At 45.1% G+C, this 13,222-nt stretch overlaps 1 protein-coding gene across 18 annotated transcripts in view; it reads right to left on the bottom strand.

Moving 5' to 3' along the window:
* LOC106609245 (forkhead box protein P2) overlaps positions 1-13,222 on the bottom strand; it is a 118,465-nt gene that overhangs the window by 53,603 nt on the left and 51,640 nt on the right. For 15 of the 18 annotated variants that reach the window (XM_014207815.2, XM_014207816.2, XM_014207817.2 and 12 more), the window contains one exon: positions 11,490-11,676. The exons of the other annotated variants lie outside the window; for them this stretch is intronic. In XM_014207815.2, the coding sequence (XP_014063290.1) occupies positions 11,490-11,666 (177 nt within the window). In that variant the 5' untranslated portion in view covers positions 11,667-11,676. The remainder of the gene's footprint in view (positions 1-11,489; positions 11,677-13,222) is intronic. 18 annotated transcript variants of the gene reach the window in all.

The following is a 13,222-nucleotide window of genomic DNA, read 5'->3' as shown; positions in this document are numbered from 1 at the left end:
TATCTGCTCGTCTTAGGGAAGTCCTTTACAGCCGAACAACTGAAAGCTACCACAATCTACTGTGAAAAAGAGAAGAGACTGCCTTTCACTTACACCTGAGGGAGGTGTGTGGAGAGAGAGAGTATATGCGTGAGTGTACGTGCGTGCGTGCGTGGCTAGTGTGCGTGTATACAGCAGGGGTGGGCAAACTTTTTGGATCGAGGGCCACGTCGGGATTTTGAAATTCAATGGAGGGCTGCATTTTTTGGGGAACCAATTGTTTGTTAAAATCAATTCGCTGGGGCCTCCCGAGTGGCGCAGCGGTCTAAGACACTCCATCCCATTGCTTGAGGCTTCACTACAGACCCGGGTTTGATCCCAGGCTGTGTCACAGCTAGCCGTGACCCATGAGGCGGCGCACAATTGGCCCAGCGTCGTTCGGGTTAGGAGAGGGTTTGGCAGGCCGAGATTTCCTTGTCCCATCGCGCTCTAGCGACTCCTGTGGCGGGCCGGGCGCTTGCACGTTGACACTGTCGCCAGGTGTACGGTGTTTCCTCCGACACATTGGTGCGTCTGGCTTCCGGGTTAAGCGGGCATTGTGTCAAGAAGCAGTGCGGCTTGGCTGGGTCGTGTTTCGGAGGACGCACGGCTCTCGGAGTTGCAGTGATGGGACAAGACTATAACTACTAATTTGATACCACGGAATTGGGGAGAAAAAAGGAGTAAATTTTTTTTTTTAATATATGTATTTTGTTAATGTCTTGCAGGCCGTACTTTGCCCCCCCTTGGTATACAGTATATGTGTTGGGGTGTGTGTGTGTGTATGTGCATGCCTGTGTGTTTGTCTGCACCCTACCACTTCTTAATGGTCCCGGCACACACATGATTCCCCCTTCAAATGATTATGATCCATCTCCTTTTCACAGTTCCAGATTGCTGAACGTCACACAGTTGGAAGAATACCTACTATTAAACGTTGCATTAAAAGCATCTACAGTTCATTTAGAGCAGGGCCGACCAGTGGAAAAAGCAATGCTTGGAAAGCAATGGATTGTAGCTAAAACGTGTGTGTTTCTGAGCGCTAGGGGAAGGCAGAATGAAGTTGTTTTCCACCATCAGTGTTCTGTTTGTGTCTGTCTTTAATGACGGGGAGTTACTAAGAGGCTCACACACCAAAGTGGACGGCCGGAGGCTACGAGCTTTCTGACTACGGCACAGGAGTGCAGGGAACCTTTCAATGGCATCGACGGAAGATGATGTGTTCGTGCAGGATGTCATGTTAAAATGATAAACACACACACACGCACGCACGCACACACACACACACACACACACACACACACACACACACACACACACACACACACACACACACACACACACACACACACACACACACACACACACACACACACACTACACTGCCAAAAGCCTTGAGTCATAATAGGACTGTGAACAAAATCCTATTGAAATTAAAATCTGAAATATGAGAGTAAAGCTTCACTACATCCAACTCACTATTACCAATGCCAAAAACAGGCCTGGGCCCATATCTGAATGTTTTATTAACTAACCATCCTTGAGCTTGTTTGCGTGTTTAATCTCACCCATTAACACCCATCATTACCAAATAACCCCTATTGCTTATCAACCAAAGTGGACTTAACCAGGAATCATATACTGTCCATGAATGACAAGAGCATCTTGCGTTGGCATTAAGTAGACTGAAGCCTTGCCTCTTCCCTTCCACAGAAATTGAGCTTTTAGATACCTGGGATAATCAGCTCCAGTGTGCTTTGCTGTAGCCAGTTGATCACACCCCCTCGGAGGCGCTCATGCTGCAGGTCAATAGAGTGCGTCTGGACCTGGCTGGGGCTCAGGTTGTGTGGTAAGTGTTACCTCCAGGGTCGATTAAATGCAACTCTGACCTTAGTTGTAAATGACTTAACCTTAATGACGGCATGGCTAACCCAATAGCCATTGGGCTGAGTGTGGAGCTAGGCTAGTACCGTGTATGGGCTGGAATATAGAGCGCACACAGCAGTTGTTTGGGCTAGGCTGTTTCTCATGTTTGTAGCCAATTCAATTGGCAGCCCGAGGAGGAATAACGCAGTCCTAAACTTGATTCATCTAGCTTTCCTGACACTACCAACAACGGCGGCACAAACAACAAGGGAAGAATTAATTAGACAGCACCGTGCACTGATTCGCTCAGCACACCTTCACCTTCTGTAGGTGACCAGAAAGTGGTTGTTTTCTGTTCGATTACCCGGGTCCTGTGTTGTCATTAGCCTCTATGGGAAGAGCCTCCGGCCCATCCAAGATGCCAGGGTGATGGATCTCCGGTGCCCAATCTCAATGAACGCCCGGTTCCCCCAAAGATCACTGAAGTTAATGGCCACTACATCTAGCCGTGGAAGGCCAATGCATCTCCGTCAACTGTTTCCCTGCTTATGGAGTTACGCTTTCAACACCTCCTTCTCTTCACGTACCATCCCCACCACTCTATCTCATCCAGTTGTCTTGTGAATATTCCAATTACTCCGTGTGTCTGACCTTTAAGTGAGCTGCGATAGATACAGTTATCTTCTCCTCTCTGACACGCCGCGTCTATCAATCAGTGTCTTGCCTGCCTGCCTGCCTGCCCGCCCGCGGTGGAGGGAGGCTGGGAAGTGGAGGAAGGCTGGGAGGGAGAGAGGAGGAGAGGAGCTATGGCTCTGGGAGTGCTATCACCACACTGCTCTGACTAGAGAGTTGTGCATGGTTAAGGTGGGAAATGAGAGGAGCACAAGCCCCATTGATAAAGACGTACACACACACACCAGCGAACACATCTGCAGGCCTAGACACAAGCAGTCACAAACACACACATGCGCGTACGCAAACAAACACACACACACACACACACACACACACAGACACACTGGTGGAAAAAACAACGTGAAATATATTTGTTTCAGACCACTACCTGGCTGACTATACCCTTGCTTCCATAAACAAAAGCCCCCTTTTTCCACCGGCATCCCATAACACGCTTATAAGAATAACCTCCGAGCGTGAAAAAAGTCATACTTCTTTAGTTTCATTCTTTTCCTCCCCTATCCAAAGGGCTAATCTACATCTTTCATTGAATCAAGAATGGAAATTCAGGAGAAATGCTTCTTTTTCAATTTCATGCTGAAGTAACTCAAGTTAGTGGATGTAATTTCTCCTAACAAGAAAATGTATCACTGTGTCGCTCACTTAGTGTGTCCATGTGAGAAGCGGGGGGCTTTTTGCATTTCTATTTTTTTTTTTAAGGCTTTGATAAATGTGCCAAAAGCACGATCACTCCCTCCACAGCACTCCACACAAGGCCGGCACAATTACACTGGTTATTAAAAAAAAACTCTGACTTGAATCTATATCAAAAAAGAAATGACAGATAATTTATAGCGAAGGAAGGAGCTACTGCATAGAAATATAAAAAAGGGATAGGGGGGAGGGGATGATTTCATACCGTAAGAGTCTCAAACCTCAACATTGTTCAGATGATCATGCATTGTATATCTTTGATGCTGTTGAACCTATAATGCAGTTAAAGTTTGCACAGAAAGTGATAAACATGCCGTAATGTTGAAGTCTGAAATATAGGAAATCAACTGTGAAATTATGCGGATGATAAAAACTTGTACCAAAGAAGCAATATTTCTGCACTCTAACAACATTGACAAAAGCCCATGGTTGACAAACGACAGAAACCCGTTTGGGGTAAAAATTTGACATTTGTGCAAATTACGATTATCATTTTCATAGGGAATTGGATGATGAAGTCCAAACAGGTGAAACTGAACGCATAAAGCAGCAATATCACTGAAACAATCCCACGCATGGCCAAGTCACTCAGCTAATGTATATTTATCATGTAAACTTCTGATAAATGCATATGCAGAAACAATCAAATCTTCCCATTTTCATTGGTGCCTCGTGCACAAAGACTCAAGCGTGAAACCCAATATCAGCTTAGTGTCTACTCGAGCTTGAAGCGTTGCTACGCATACCACAAAGCATGTTCTGCATATGCTCATAGCCTTCCCTTATCAGGCTGAAACAACGAAGCAGCTTTCCACTGCTATCACTGATCAATTCAACCCCAGTTAAGTTGTCCCAGTGCGGGTAAATAACCAGTGGTTAGGGCCTTGATGAGGATTGGCAGGCTGCTGGGGATGGGGAACAGAGAACAGCTTCATTTAGAGGGTCTGGCTGGTCTGCAAGGCTGGGGTCCTTTGCTGTAGGTCTTCTACTCTTACCTCCATATGGCCTCCCTTAAACTGGGGTGAGACCAGACGAGAGGAGACGAGAGAGACACCCAGAATGGCTGATGAAGTGATGAAGACGTCCGGGCCAGAATGACAGGAGAGGAAATGGAACGGGAACGTCAGCGGCTAAGGCCTCTGGACCAATAAGGGGCGCTTCAAACGAAAGCCCGCTAGTGAGAAAGGCAGACCGTAAAGCCAGAGCTAAGTGACATGTATGTCTGTTTGAAAAGCCTCTTGTGTATTTGGCGAGGTGAGGCCCAGGCTTATTTACTGCGTTTGTTCGAAAGCCCTGAAGAGGAGAAGAGCAGCCAGTTGAGAGAGGAAAAAGGCCCCTACTACATATGTATACAGCGTTGGTTGGGAGGCTGTGGGCGGATGATGAGCATCCCTTCCCTTAGCAGGCTTCCAGCCACAGCTTTCAGGGGGGAATAGACCATTCACATATTCAGGAGGAAGATTCTGTTCGGAGTCACCTGATAGTGTTCGTACATAAGAAGTAGAGACTGCTAGCTGACATCTGGTGTTTGGTCAATGGATTGTGGAAACTGTTGGGGTTAAGAAAAGGGCTAAAGACTGCGGACACTGGAGCTGCCTACTTCTAGTCATCCCCTTTAACAAGATTTGGATCATTTTAATATTTGTTACAGGAGGGAAGGAAAAACAACAACTGCAAGGCAGGCGTTTCGGAGGCTGATTTGTGACTATTCATGGCTAAAGCGGAGAGAAACTGTAATACTAGACATGCTTGTTAAATTCACAACGCTCCAAAGCTGCCTTCTAGCAAATCCTGCCTCTTGGTTGTCAGCTTAACACGTAGGGCATATGCATATGTGTTATTTCTAAGCTCTGTTAAATGGATAGCGGTGTCGCAGGCTATCAAACGTCTAAGCCACTTGCTTTGGGGAATCGCTTGTGTAAGGCAAGCAGCAATGCATTACTCTCTACAACTGCATCTTTAAGGCCGTTTTTCCCCCCCCCTTCCCCCCAGCAAACTCTACATCACGAACCCAGGCATTATGTATGCGCCTTCAGTGACCGGCCCCTCCACCTCGCCGTATTAACGACCTCCTAGTCTATTGTTAGTCAATGACAGGGGAGTGGCAACAAACAATGACAGAATGCCTGTTTCAATACAATTATTGTTACGGGGTGAAAAATCTGCGATGCATTCTTAGAGAGACGAAAAAAAGCCATCTGCAAATAAATGATTGTTGGGCATTGAGCTGTAGCAATAGCCGGGGGCTTTACGGAACCAGGACTATGGATCGAGCACTATTTATTTCCCGGTCGTAGGGAGTGGAGCAGGGCGGTTTAGGAGGCATAAAAGGAAATGAGTTGTGAAGTGGCCATTGATCCTGACCTGCACTGGCTGGCTGGGTCTTATTTATAAAGAGAGGTTAACCCTGGCTCTAATCACTGGCTCTAACCTACAGCAGTCCTAGCAGTACTCTAACACTATGGAGTAAGATGAACGCTGCACTACTGCTGTTTTGGATGTAGCCTGCACTTACTCTCATCTTGCTAATGCTAAGTACCATAACATCACATAATAATATGGCACCTTCAGAAATATAATGCTAACTACTTTTCTGGACCTCACCCCCACATGTTCTCTGAGAGAGTGGCAGCTTGTCATGAGTGTGTGAGTGTGTGTGGGCAGTGACACCGTCGGTGACACGGTGAACACACTCTCCTGCCGCCAGGTCCCCCGGTCCTCCCCCCTGCCCCTAACCTGCTGTGTTCCACCTGTGATGCACCTCAACCCACACGCGCACCGCTCACCGCTCACACGCGCACCGTTCACATGCGCACCGTTCACACGCGCACCGCTCACACGCGTAACTCCCCTCACAATTGCACCCAGCTGCTCAAGCATAAAATGCTCATAAGTGTTTGTTTCCAGCAGATTTCACTCCTCTCCCTTTCTGTCTCTCTCCTCTCCCCCGCTCCTCCATCCTCACTCCTCTCTCCTCCTCGTCTCTCTTTCAAAGCCTTGCAGCTTGACATTTCCGTGGGTCTCAGGAGACCGGGACGTGAAATGGAGTTACTGCGGGAGCCACACTGTAAATTCCATGAAGCCACATGTAACGTGTCTTAAACACAGATGGACACTCCAGGTTTAAAGCAGGAAAAAAAGAAGAAGAAGCGAGGGGTGACTAGAAAGATAAAAGAATAATACTCCTGTTTTGTCTGGGGAGGGGAGCAAACAGCAGCAACGTCGTCCTGTCTGTCATTCACATCCTATATCTTGAGTGTCATCGACATAGAGGGGAGAAGGACGAGTCTATATGTCAGGCTGTATGTGCAGTACTTAAGGGATCGTCTGGGAGATAGTAGTGAAATATTCGAAATGAAATGTATAGCTATACCCACTATAAATAAGTGGGGCATGGAGCAGGGAGGCACGGGCCATCCTTCGACTGTGGAAACAGTGATGGAGAGAGAAAAAAAGAAATACGTAAGACATAAACTGTGAGTTCCTGTCACTTTCTGCCTTTCAAACCGACACTCTTATCTCCATTTAGAACGATGACTACATACACCAGCCTTCTCTTTCCAACTGTCCGTTTTCAAGAAGAAACCCTTTATCATAACCTGGCGGAAAGCACAGTGTAGGCTGATGGTAGACTGATGGCGAGGTGTGCTATTTACACACTTGAGTCGGGCAGGTCTGTAAAGATAAACCTAATGAGGTTCTTTGTGTAAGAGTGCAAATGAGAGTCACCTCCCTCACCGGGCTCCAGAGGGGAGAGAAACAGGGTGATTAGGCCTTTCAATTATGCTCAAGGGCAAAGCCCAGATTTGCATCTGGGGGGGGGGAGAATCCTTCTTTTTGTTTGTCCTGATGAGCTAGGATGGAGCAGATATATACAGCATCCGGCATCACATCACAGTGACTTTTTAATGTAGCACTGCCACCTCCACCTCCACCATTTTCCCTATAGGCAAAGACCCAGAATATGGATTGTGAGGAAAACAGAAGCCCTGGCAAGCTGTTGTGTACAAGCGTCTCGAGTCTGCATCCTCCTGACTGACAGTAATTAAAACTCCCAGCGGTCCCCTGCACACCTGATACACACGCACACACACGCGCGCGCACGCACGCACGCACGCACGCACACACACACACACACACACACACACACACACACACACACACACACACACACACACAGAGAGGTCTGATTGTTAGGTGCTGATGGGAGAGCTCTCTGTCATTAGTATTGCAGCAGTAGATGGAGAGTGTTTACTTGTGAAAACCAACAAGCCGAGGCCCAGACACACTAAGTGACTGTTTAAACTCTGTTCCCAGTAAGGAACGTGCTGACGTTCCCATGATGTATATAACACACATACACATGTTCACAAACACAGTGGCACTGGAAACGCAGATGGAACCACAGATGTGAAAAGACACCTTGTGTTGTTCAGTTTTATGGGAATTGTTTCACAATTAGCCAAATAAACATTTCACAAATACGGAAATGCACAACTTTAAATAGCTCAAACAAGAGTGATTTATTTCAAACCAGCCATTAAATCCATTGTTAAAGTGTGGAATCCTTAAATTGGCAGAGCATCAGGTACTGGTGACAGATAAACTGGTATAGGACAGCCAGGGGGACTAGAGCTGAGGTGAATGGTCCTGGCCTCCGTACATAACAGGACAGTTCATCTGAATGAAATAAATATTCCTTTCCTTCCTCTACAGTCATCCATTTTCCTGATAAGGTCCATATAGATTATAGGCCACTGCAATCAACTAACAGCTCCATTAAAGTACATTATGGTATGGATCCAGCAGATCAATGCAGAGCACCATGTATACTCCTTTTTATCGCATATTAATACATTTGTACGACCACAGCCTTATAAGTTGATTTAATTCATTAAAAAAACACGCAAGCAACATTTCTGAGTGCTTTTATCGTCATGGTTTTGCATAGTAATTAGGCTGTATGTAACATGCATCAGTGTGTGGGTTCCTGTGCCTAACTGGCAAATTGCAATCAGATACACAGGACATCTCATCTACAATCTGAAATCAAATTAGGCCTATTTAGGGGAGACCTTGGGAATATGGTGATGAGAGGATGACATAATGTGGGATTGAAATTCAGCTGTGACACGGACTTATTTATTATTCAGAAAGGCTTCTTACGTGGCAATGACATTGACCTTAGCGATCCACCTGTTTAGTGAAATGCTTTTAATCCCTTCATATTAATGCAAACGCAAGCATGGAAATTATCTCAAGGCTATCTTGTTTTTGATTGGGGAAGAAAAGTAAAAAAATAAAATAATGTACACATATAACCCCCCCCCCCAAAAAAAAGAATTCTCTCCCCTCCTTTTGGCCAAACAGTAAAAAAGCTCTCGTGTACATGTTGATTTGTGTCCTTCAAGAATATCAACAAAAAAAAGAGAGAAAATGCTAAAGTACCGTCTTTCTAATTATAGCTGGAGGTGGTGTGTTGCGATGACCGTGGAACAGCTGAACCCAAAGGGACGGTGGAGAATTCATCAGTGCTTATTAATCATCCTCTCTAGCACCATGATGAGAGAGTGGAGATTCTATCAGCTCCCTTTACACCCACTGGAACACTCAATGTCATTCCAAATACAGTATGTCAGAAAATTCAACTCAGGCTCTCTTCAAAAGTGCTGGAATACACTTAGATAAGCATTTTCATGCACATACGGTATAGTACAATCCATGCTGTATGTACGGATAAAAAACAGCACATACCGAAATCACGTTAAAACACACACACACACACACACACACACACACACACACACACACACACACACACACACACACACACACACACACACACACACACACACACACACACACACACACACACAAAACAACCCTTTATACCAATCCACTAACCACTCATAAACAACTGTAAGCTTATGCTAACCAATGCTAACCAAGGTAGAGGTATCCTCTCCATACGGACAGACCAGACCAGAGGGAGAGCGATGTGAGCCCAGCGCACAGAACAGGAAGTGTGTGAAGTTAACAGCACAAGGGACTCTGTTTAAAAAAGGCCTCGGGAGACCTGTTAGCTGGACCACTCATTTCAATGTGTCTGTCTCGCCACCGAAATAAAGCTGCTCTTTACAGGAGAAGATTGTCACATCGCTCCACATTTCCCCTTCACAATGTGTCCGTCTCAACAACTTAACTAGATACTTTATGCTTGCGTTGCTCTTTCCCTCCGTGGCTCTCTTTTATGGATTCCGACTTCCTTTTGTCAGTAAATGAGTTTCTGACTAAAGTTAGAAGATCTGTTGTCGCGTTTTAAATTGCAGCGATTTAAGCATTAGAAGGAAATCATCATAGTGAAATAATAACATGAAACATCATTATAATATAATATAATATATTTTATAAAATAATAATAGTACGTCTGTAAAATGGCAGTGAAATAAAACATTTTTACAAATAGATGACTATTGTTTCTACTCTTTTGACCTTTTTATAAATGTGTCCCAGCACCTCTATTCTACTCCACACACCCGACACTAGTGAACGAGCGCAGATAGATTTCCAGCCCTTGGCACACAGGGCCCTATAGCAGGATATAGGCCTATGGTGAGATATACGGTCAGTATGTATCTGCAGTCCTCCACAGTAGGACAGGTTAAAACATAAAAGAATAATGAGAGAAGGAGAGAACTGACCCCAATCAGCCGTCTGCAGGGAGAGAGACAGGCAGTGTGATGATGAATAGGGGGTGAGGCGATGGTGTCGTGATGCTGTTGTAATCACCAGCTGGAGCATCGGGGGTGGTGCGGGGCTGGGGCAGGGGGGTTAGGCGGGGTGTAGGGGGGGGAGGACTGCAGGACATGCCTCATTCTGCTACACTGGCTGCACCCCCCCCCCCCACACACCATCAGACACACACACCGGCACGACTTAACCACAGGGCTTCAGCTGCCTCCACCAGCATGCGCGCGTACACACACACTAACACGGACACACACAGACACAAACTCACACATGTAAAAAATACAGAAACGTTCTCACAGCAACACAAAAAAAATAAAAAATGTTACAAGTAGACAACACACACAAACACACACTCGCAGGGCTCCGAACACCAAAGCAACACGCATTGTTCCAAACCCGCGGCGTTGGCCTCCTTAAGCACGGCCTGACCTCTACCGCTGCTCTTTTGGCAAACTGTCAAAGCCATCATTCACCATGAAAAGACACGAGCACTTGACTCCTCTCCTCAACAGCGCCTGACTCTCACAGCTCCCACACAACAGCCCCAGTCACGTTGAAATATCACACAGCAATCAATAAAATCAACACCGTCGACAGAAAATAAAATAAAAACGCACCTACATTTACACAACAAAAATGTATGAATTCTTTGTTAATTCCACAGGCCAGATGAGAGACAGTAGTCAGAACAGAGATCATGCAGATTGGTTCTTTTAAAGAAGTGGGTCCCGGTCAAAGGTTTGCCTCCCGGGGATGTGGCAGAGTAGAGTGGATGGCTATAGGACCGAGTTAGGAGGCCCTCTGGTGGCTACAGCTGTGCCACGGCTCTCACAACCACACACAGGGCACTCACACACAACGGCAGCGGCAGCCGGCTCTGTACGTCGCTCCCTCTCTCTCTCTCTCTCACACACACACACACACACACACACACACACACACACACACACACACACACACACACACACACACACACACACACACACACACACACGCACGCACACACACACACACACACACACACACACACACACACGCGCACACACACACACACACACACACACACACACACACACACACACACACACACACACACACACACACACACACACACACTCACACGGCCTCAGCTGAAGTGTGCTCTCAACACAGCACACACACACACACACAAATATCAATAAAAACAGCAGAAAACACAATTAAACACCAGCGACAACTACACCACACAACCTCCAGAAAAGTACTCCTCAACAGCAACACGACAAAATCAAACACAGAAATGCCCAACCACACAATCAACAGCTATCAATAAAAACAGTCATAAACACACACACAAAAAAATCCATCAAATAAAAACACAACCTTATTTCTATACTATATACACAGTGTCATCTCCAACAAAAAAGACTTCCTGTCCCCTGTGCTAGCAGTAGGGCATTGTGATGTGCAGGAGAAACACAACTTACCTGCTGTTGTTGGAGATGCAGCAGCTCGACTGTGCTTACTTCGCTGCTCGTGTCACCGCTTGATCTTCCATCTCTACTGCCAGCATCTAATTGGCTGCATAGGCTGCTCAGGCTGCTCATTCCATTTTGACTCATTGAACTGTTGCTTATTGTCTCTGTGGCCGACTCCTGCATCATGACTTAAAACCTAGAAGTGATTAAGAGGCACCGGTTAAGGCTCTTGTTACAACCCTTTTCTTCTCTTTTTTTCTCTTGATTTTTTTTTTTAAGCTCCCGTTATTATCAACGCCCGGTCCCACCGCAAATTAAAGCATTTAAGAGGGGGAGGGGGGTGATGCAGGAGGAATTATGCATTCATTGTGTAAATGAAGCAATACAAAGAGATGCACGTCCTCTTGGTCTCTTTGTAAAGGAGGTGCAGAGTCTAAAGTGTTTTAATCACTAGAATTTAGGTACAAATAGGGCCTCTGCTGCATTACGCACACGTTGGGAATATATGTGTATGGGACACTTAATGTATGACTGTGTTATAAAAAAAAAAATGGAGAAATACTTTTTCTAAGGGAAGCATAAAAATGTATACAAATACACACGCAGTCAGACACACACGCCCACACACGCACACTTCTTTCTTTTACACGCTCACTCACTTGACATATCCTCACCCTGTCTAGGCACACACAGACACAGACCCTCCTAAACTATTCCCCGTCTTGATTCTGTCAGGGTTTTAGTGCGAGTCTCGTCTGAACGAAGTTGCTTAATGACGCACAGCTAATCATGCAAAATTAAAATGTGGCACAGGAGGAGGAGGAGGTGGGATCCAAATCACATGGTATCACCCGGTGATAAATGATGTAATAGGCTTCCTCTCCCTTAGCTGTGTCTAAATAAAATGTGCCTCCGAGGCTTCCATAGAGAAAAATCTCATATGTCACATATTGGCTAGATTTTTTTTCGTTCTTTTTTAATCAAACCTCAAATATTAATTTATTTTGGTGACATTTAAAACATTTACTGCTGTTCTCTACGGGACACAATTAAACTGGTCCGTGAACTGCAATCAAACCATACAGTGGGAGTCGACGAGACGAAGACTTAAGCCTCCAATTTTAACATGTGCAAATAAATGTAAGATATTGAACTAATTTCACCGGCAATCTATTAGATATGAAAAGCTGAGATGAAGGAGAGAAAAAATATATATATATATATCACGAATATCACTAATGATTGTGCTAAAAACAGCATCAATTATGCATATTACCTCCTCTCCTGTAATAATTTTTTTTTTAAAATAATTTAAAATAATTTTCCCTGCATAAATGCTTGGTTGGAGCAATGTGGAGTCTTGCCCAGGATCAGTGGAAATCCTCACAATAAATAAAATAAGTCGGATCACACTGACTGCCCCGACACAACACACTGTTCGAGGTGTGTTCTGCATCTCTAATGCCACTCTGACGGGGCCCCTCTACTTGACAGCCTCTCCCTAATTAGCATATTAATTAAGGTAGTACCTAATAATTCAAATGTATCATTTTTGGGGATTAATATTTCAGTTTCGCTTCAATAAAATATAATGTCTATACCATTAATGTAGTCTGTATGCAATAATTATATTTCAAATCGTTATGTATGGTTATTCATATTCAAATAATATCCATTTTTATATCTGCGGTGGTACAGTACTGCCCTCCTCCCTTTCTGATTAAATACACCAATTGTGTCAC

This window comes from Salmo salar, chromosome ssa07, assembly GCF_905237065.1.
Source record: "Salmo salar chromosome ssa07, Ssal_v3.1, whole genome shotgun sequence".
Lineage (NCBI taxonomy): Eukaryota > Metazoa > Chordata > Actinopteri > Salmoniformes > Salmonidae > Salmo > Salmo salar.
Note: the sequence above shows the minus strand (reverse complement) of the source record. Positions and strands in the feature narration are given on the sequence as shown.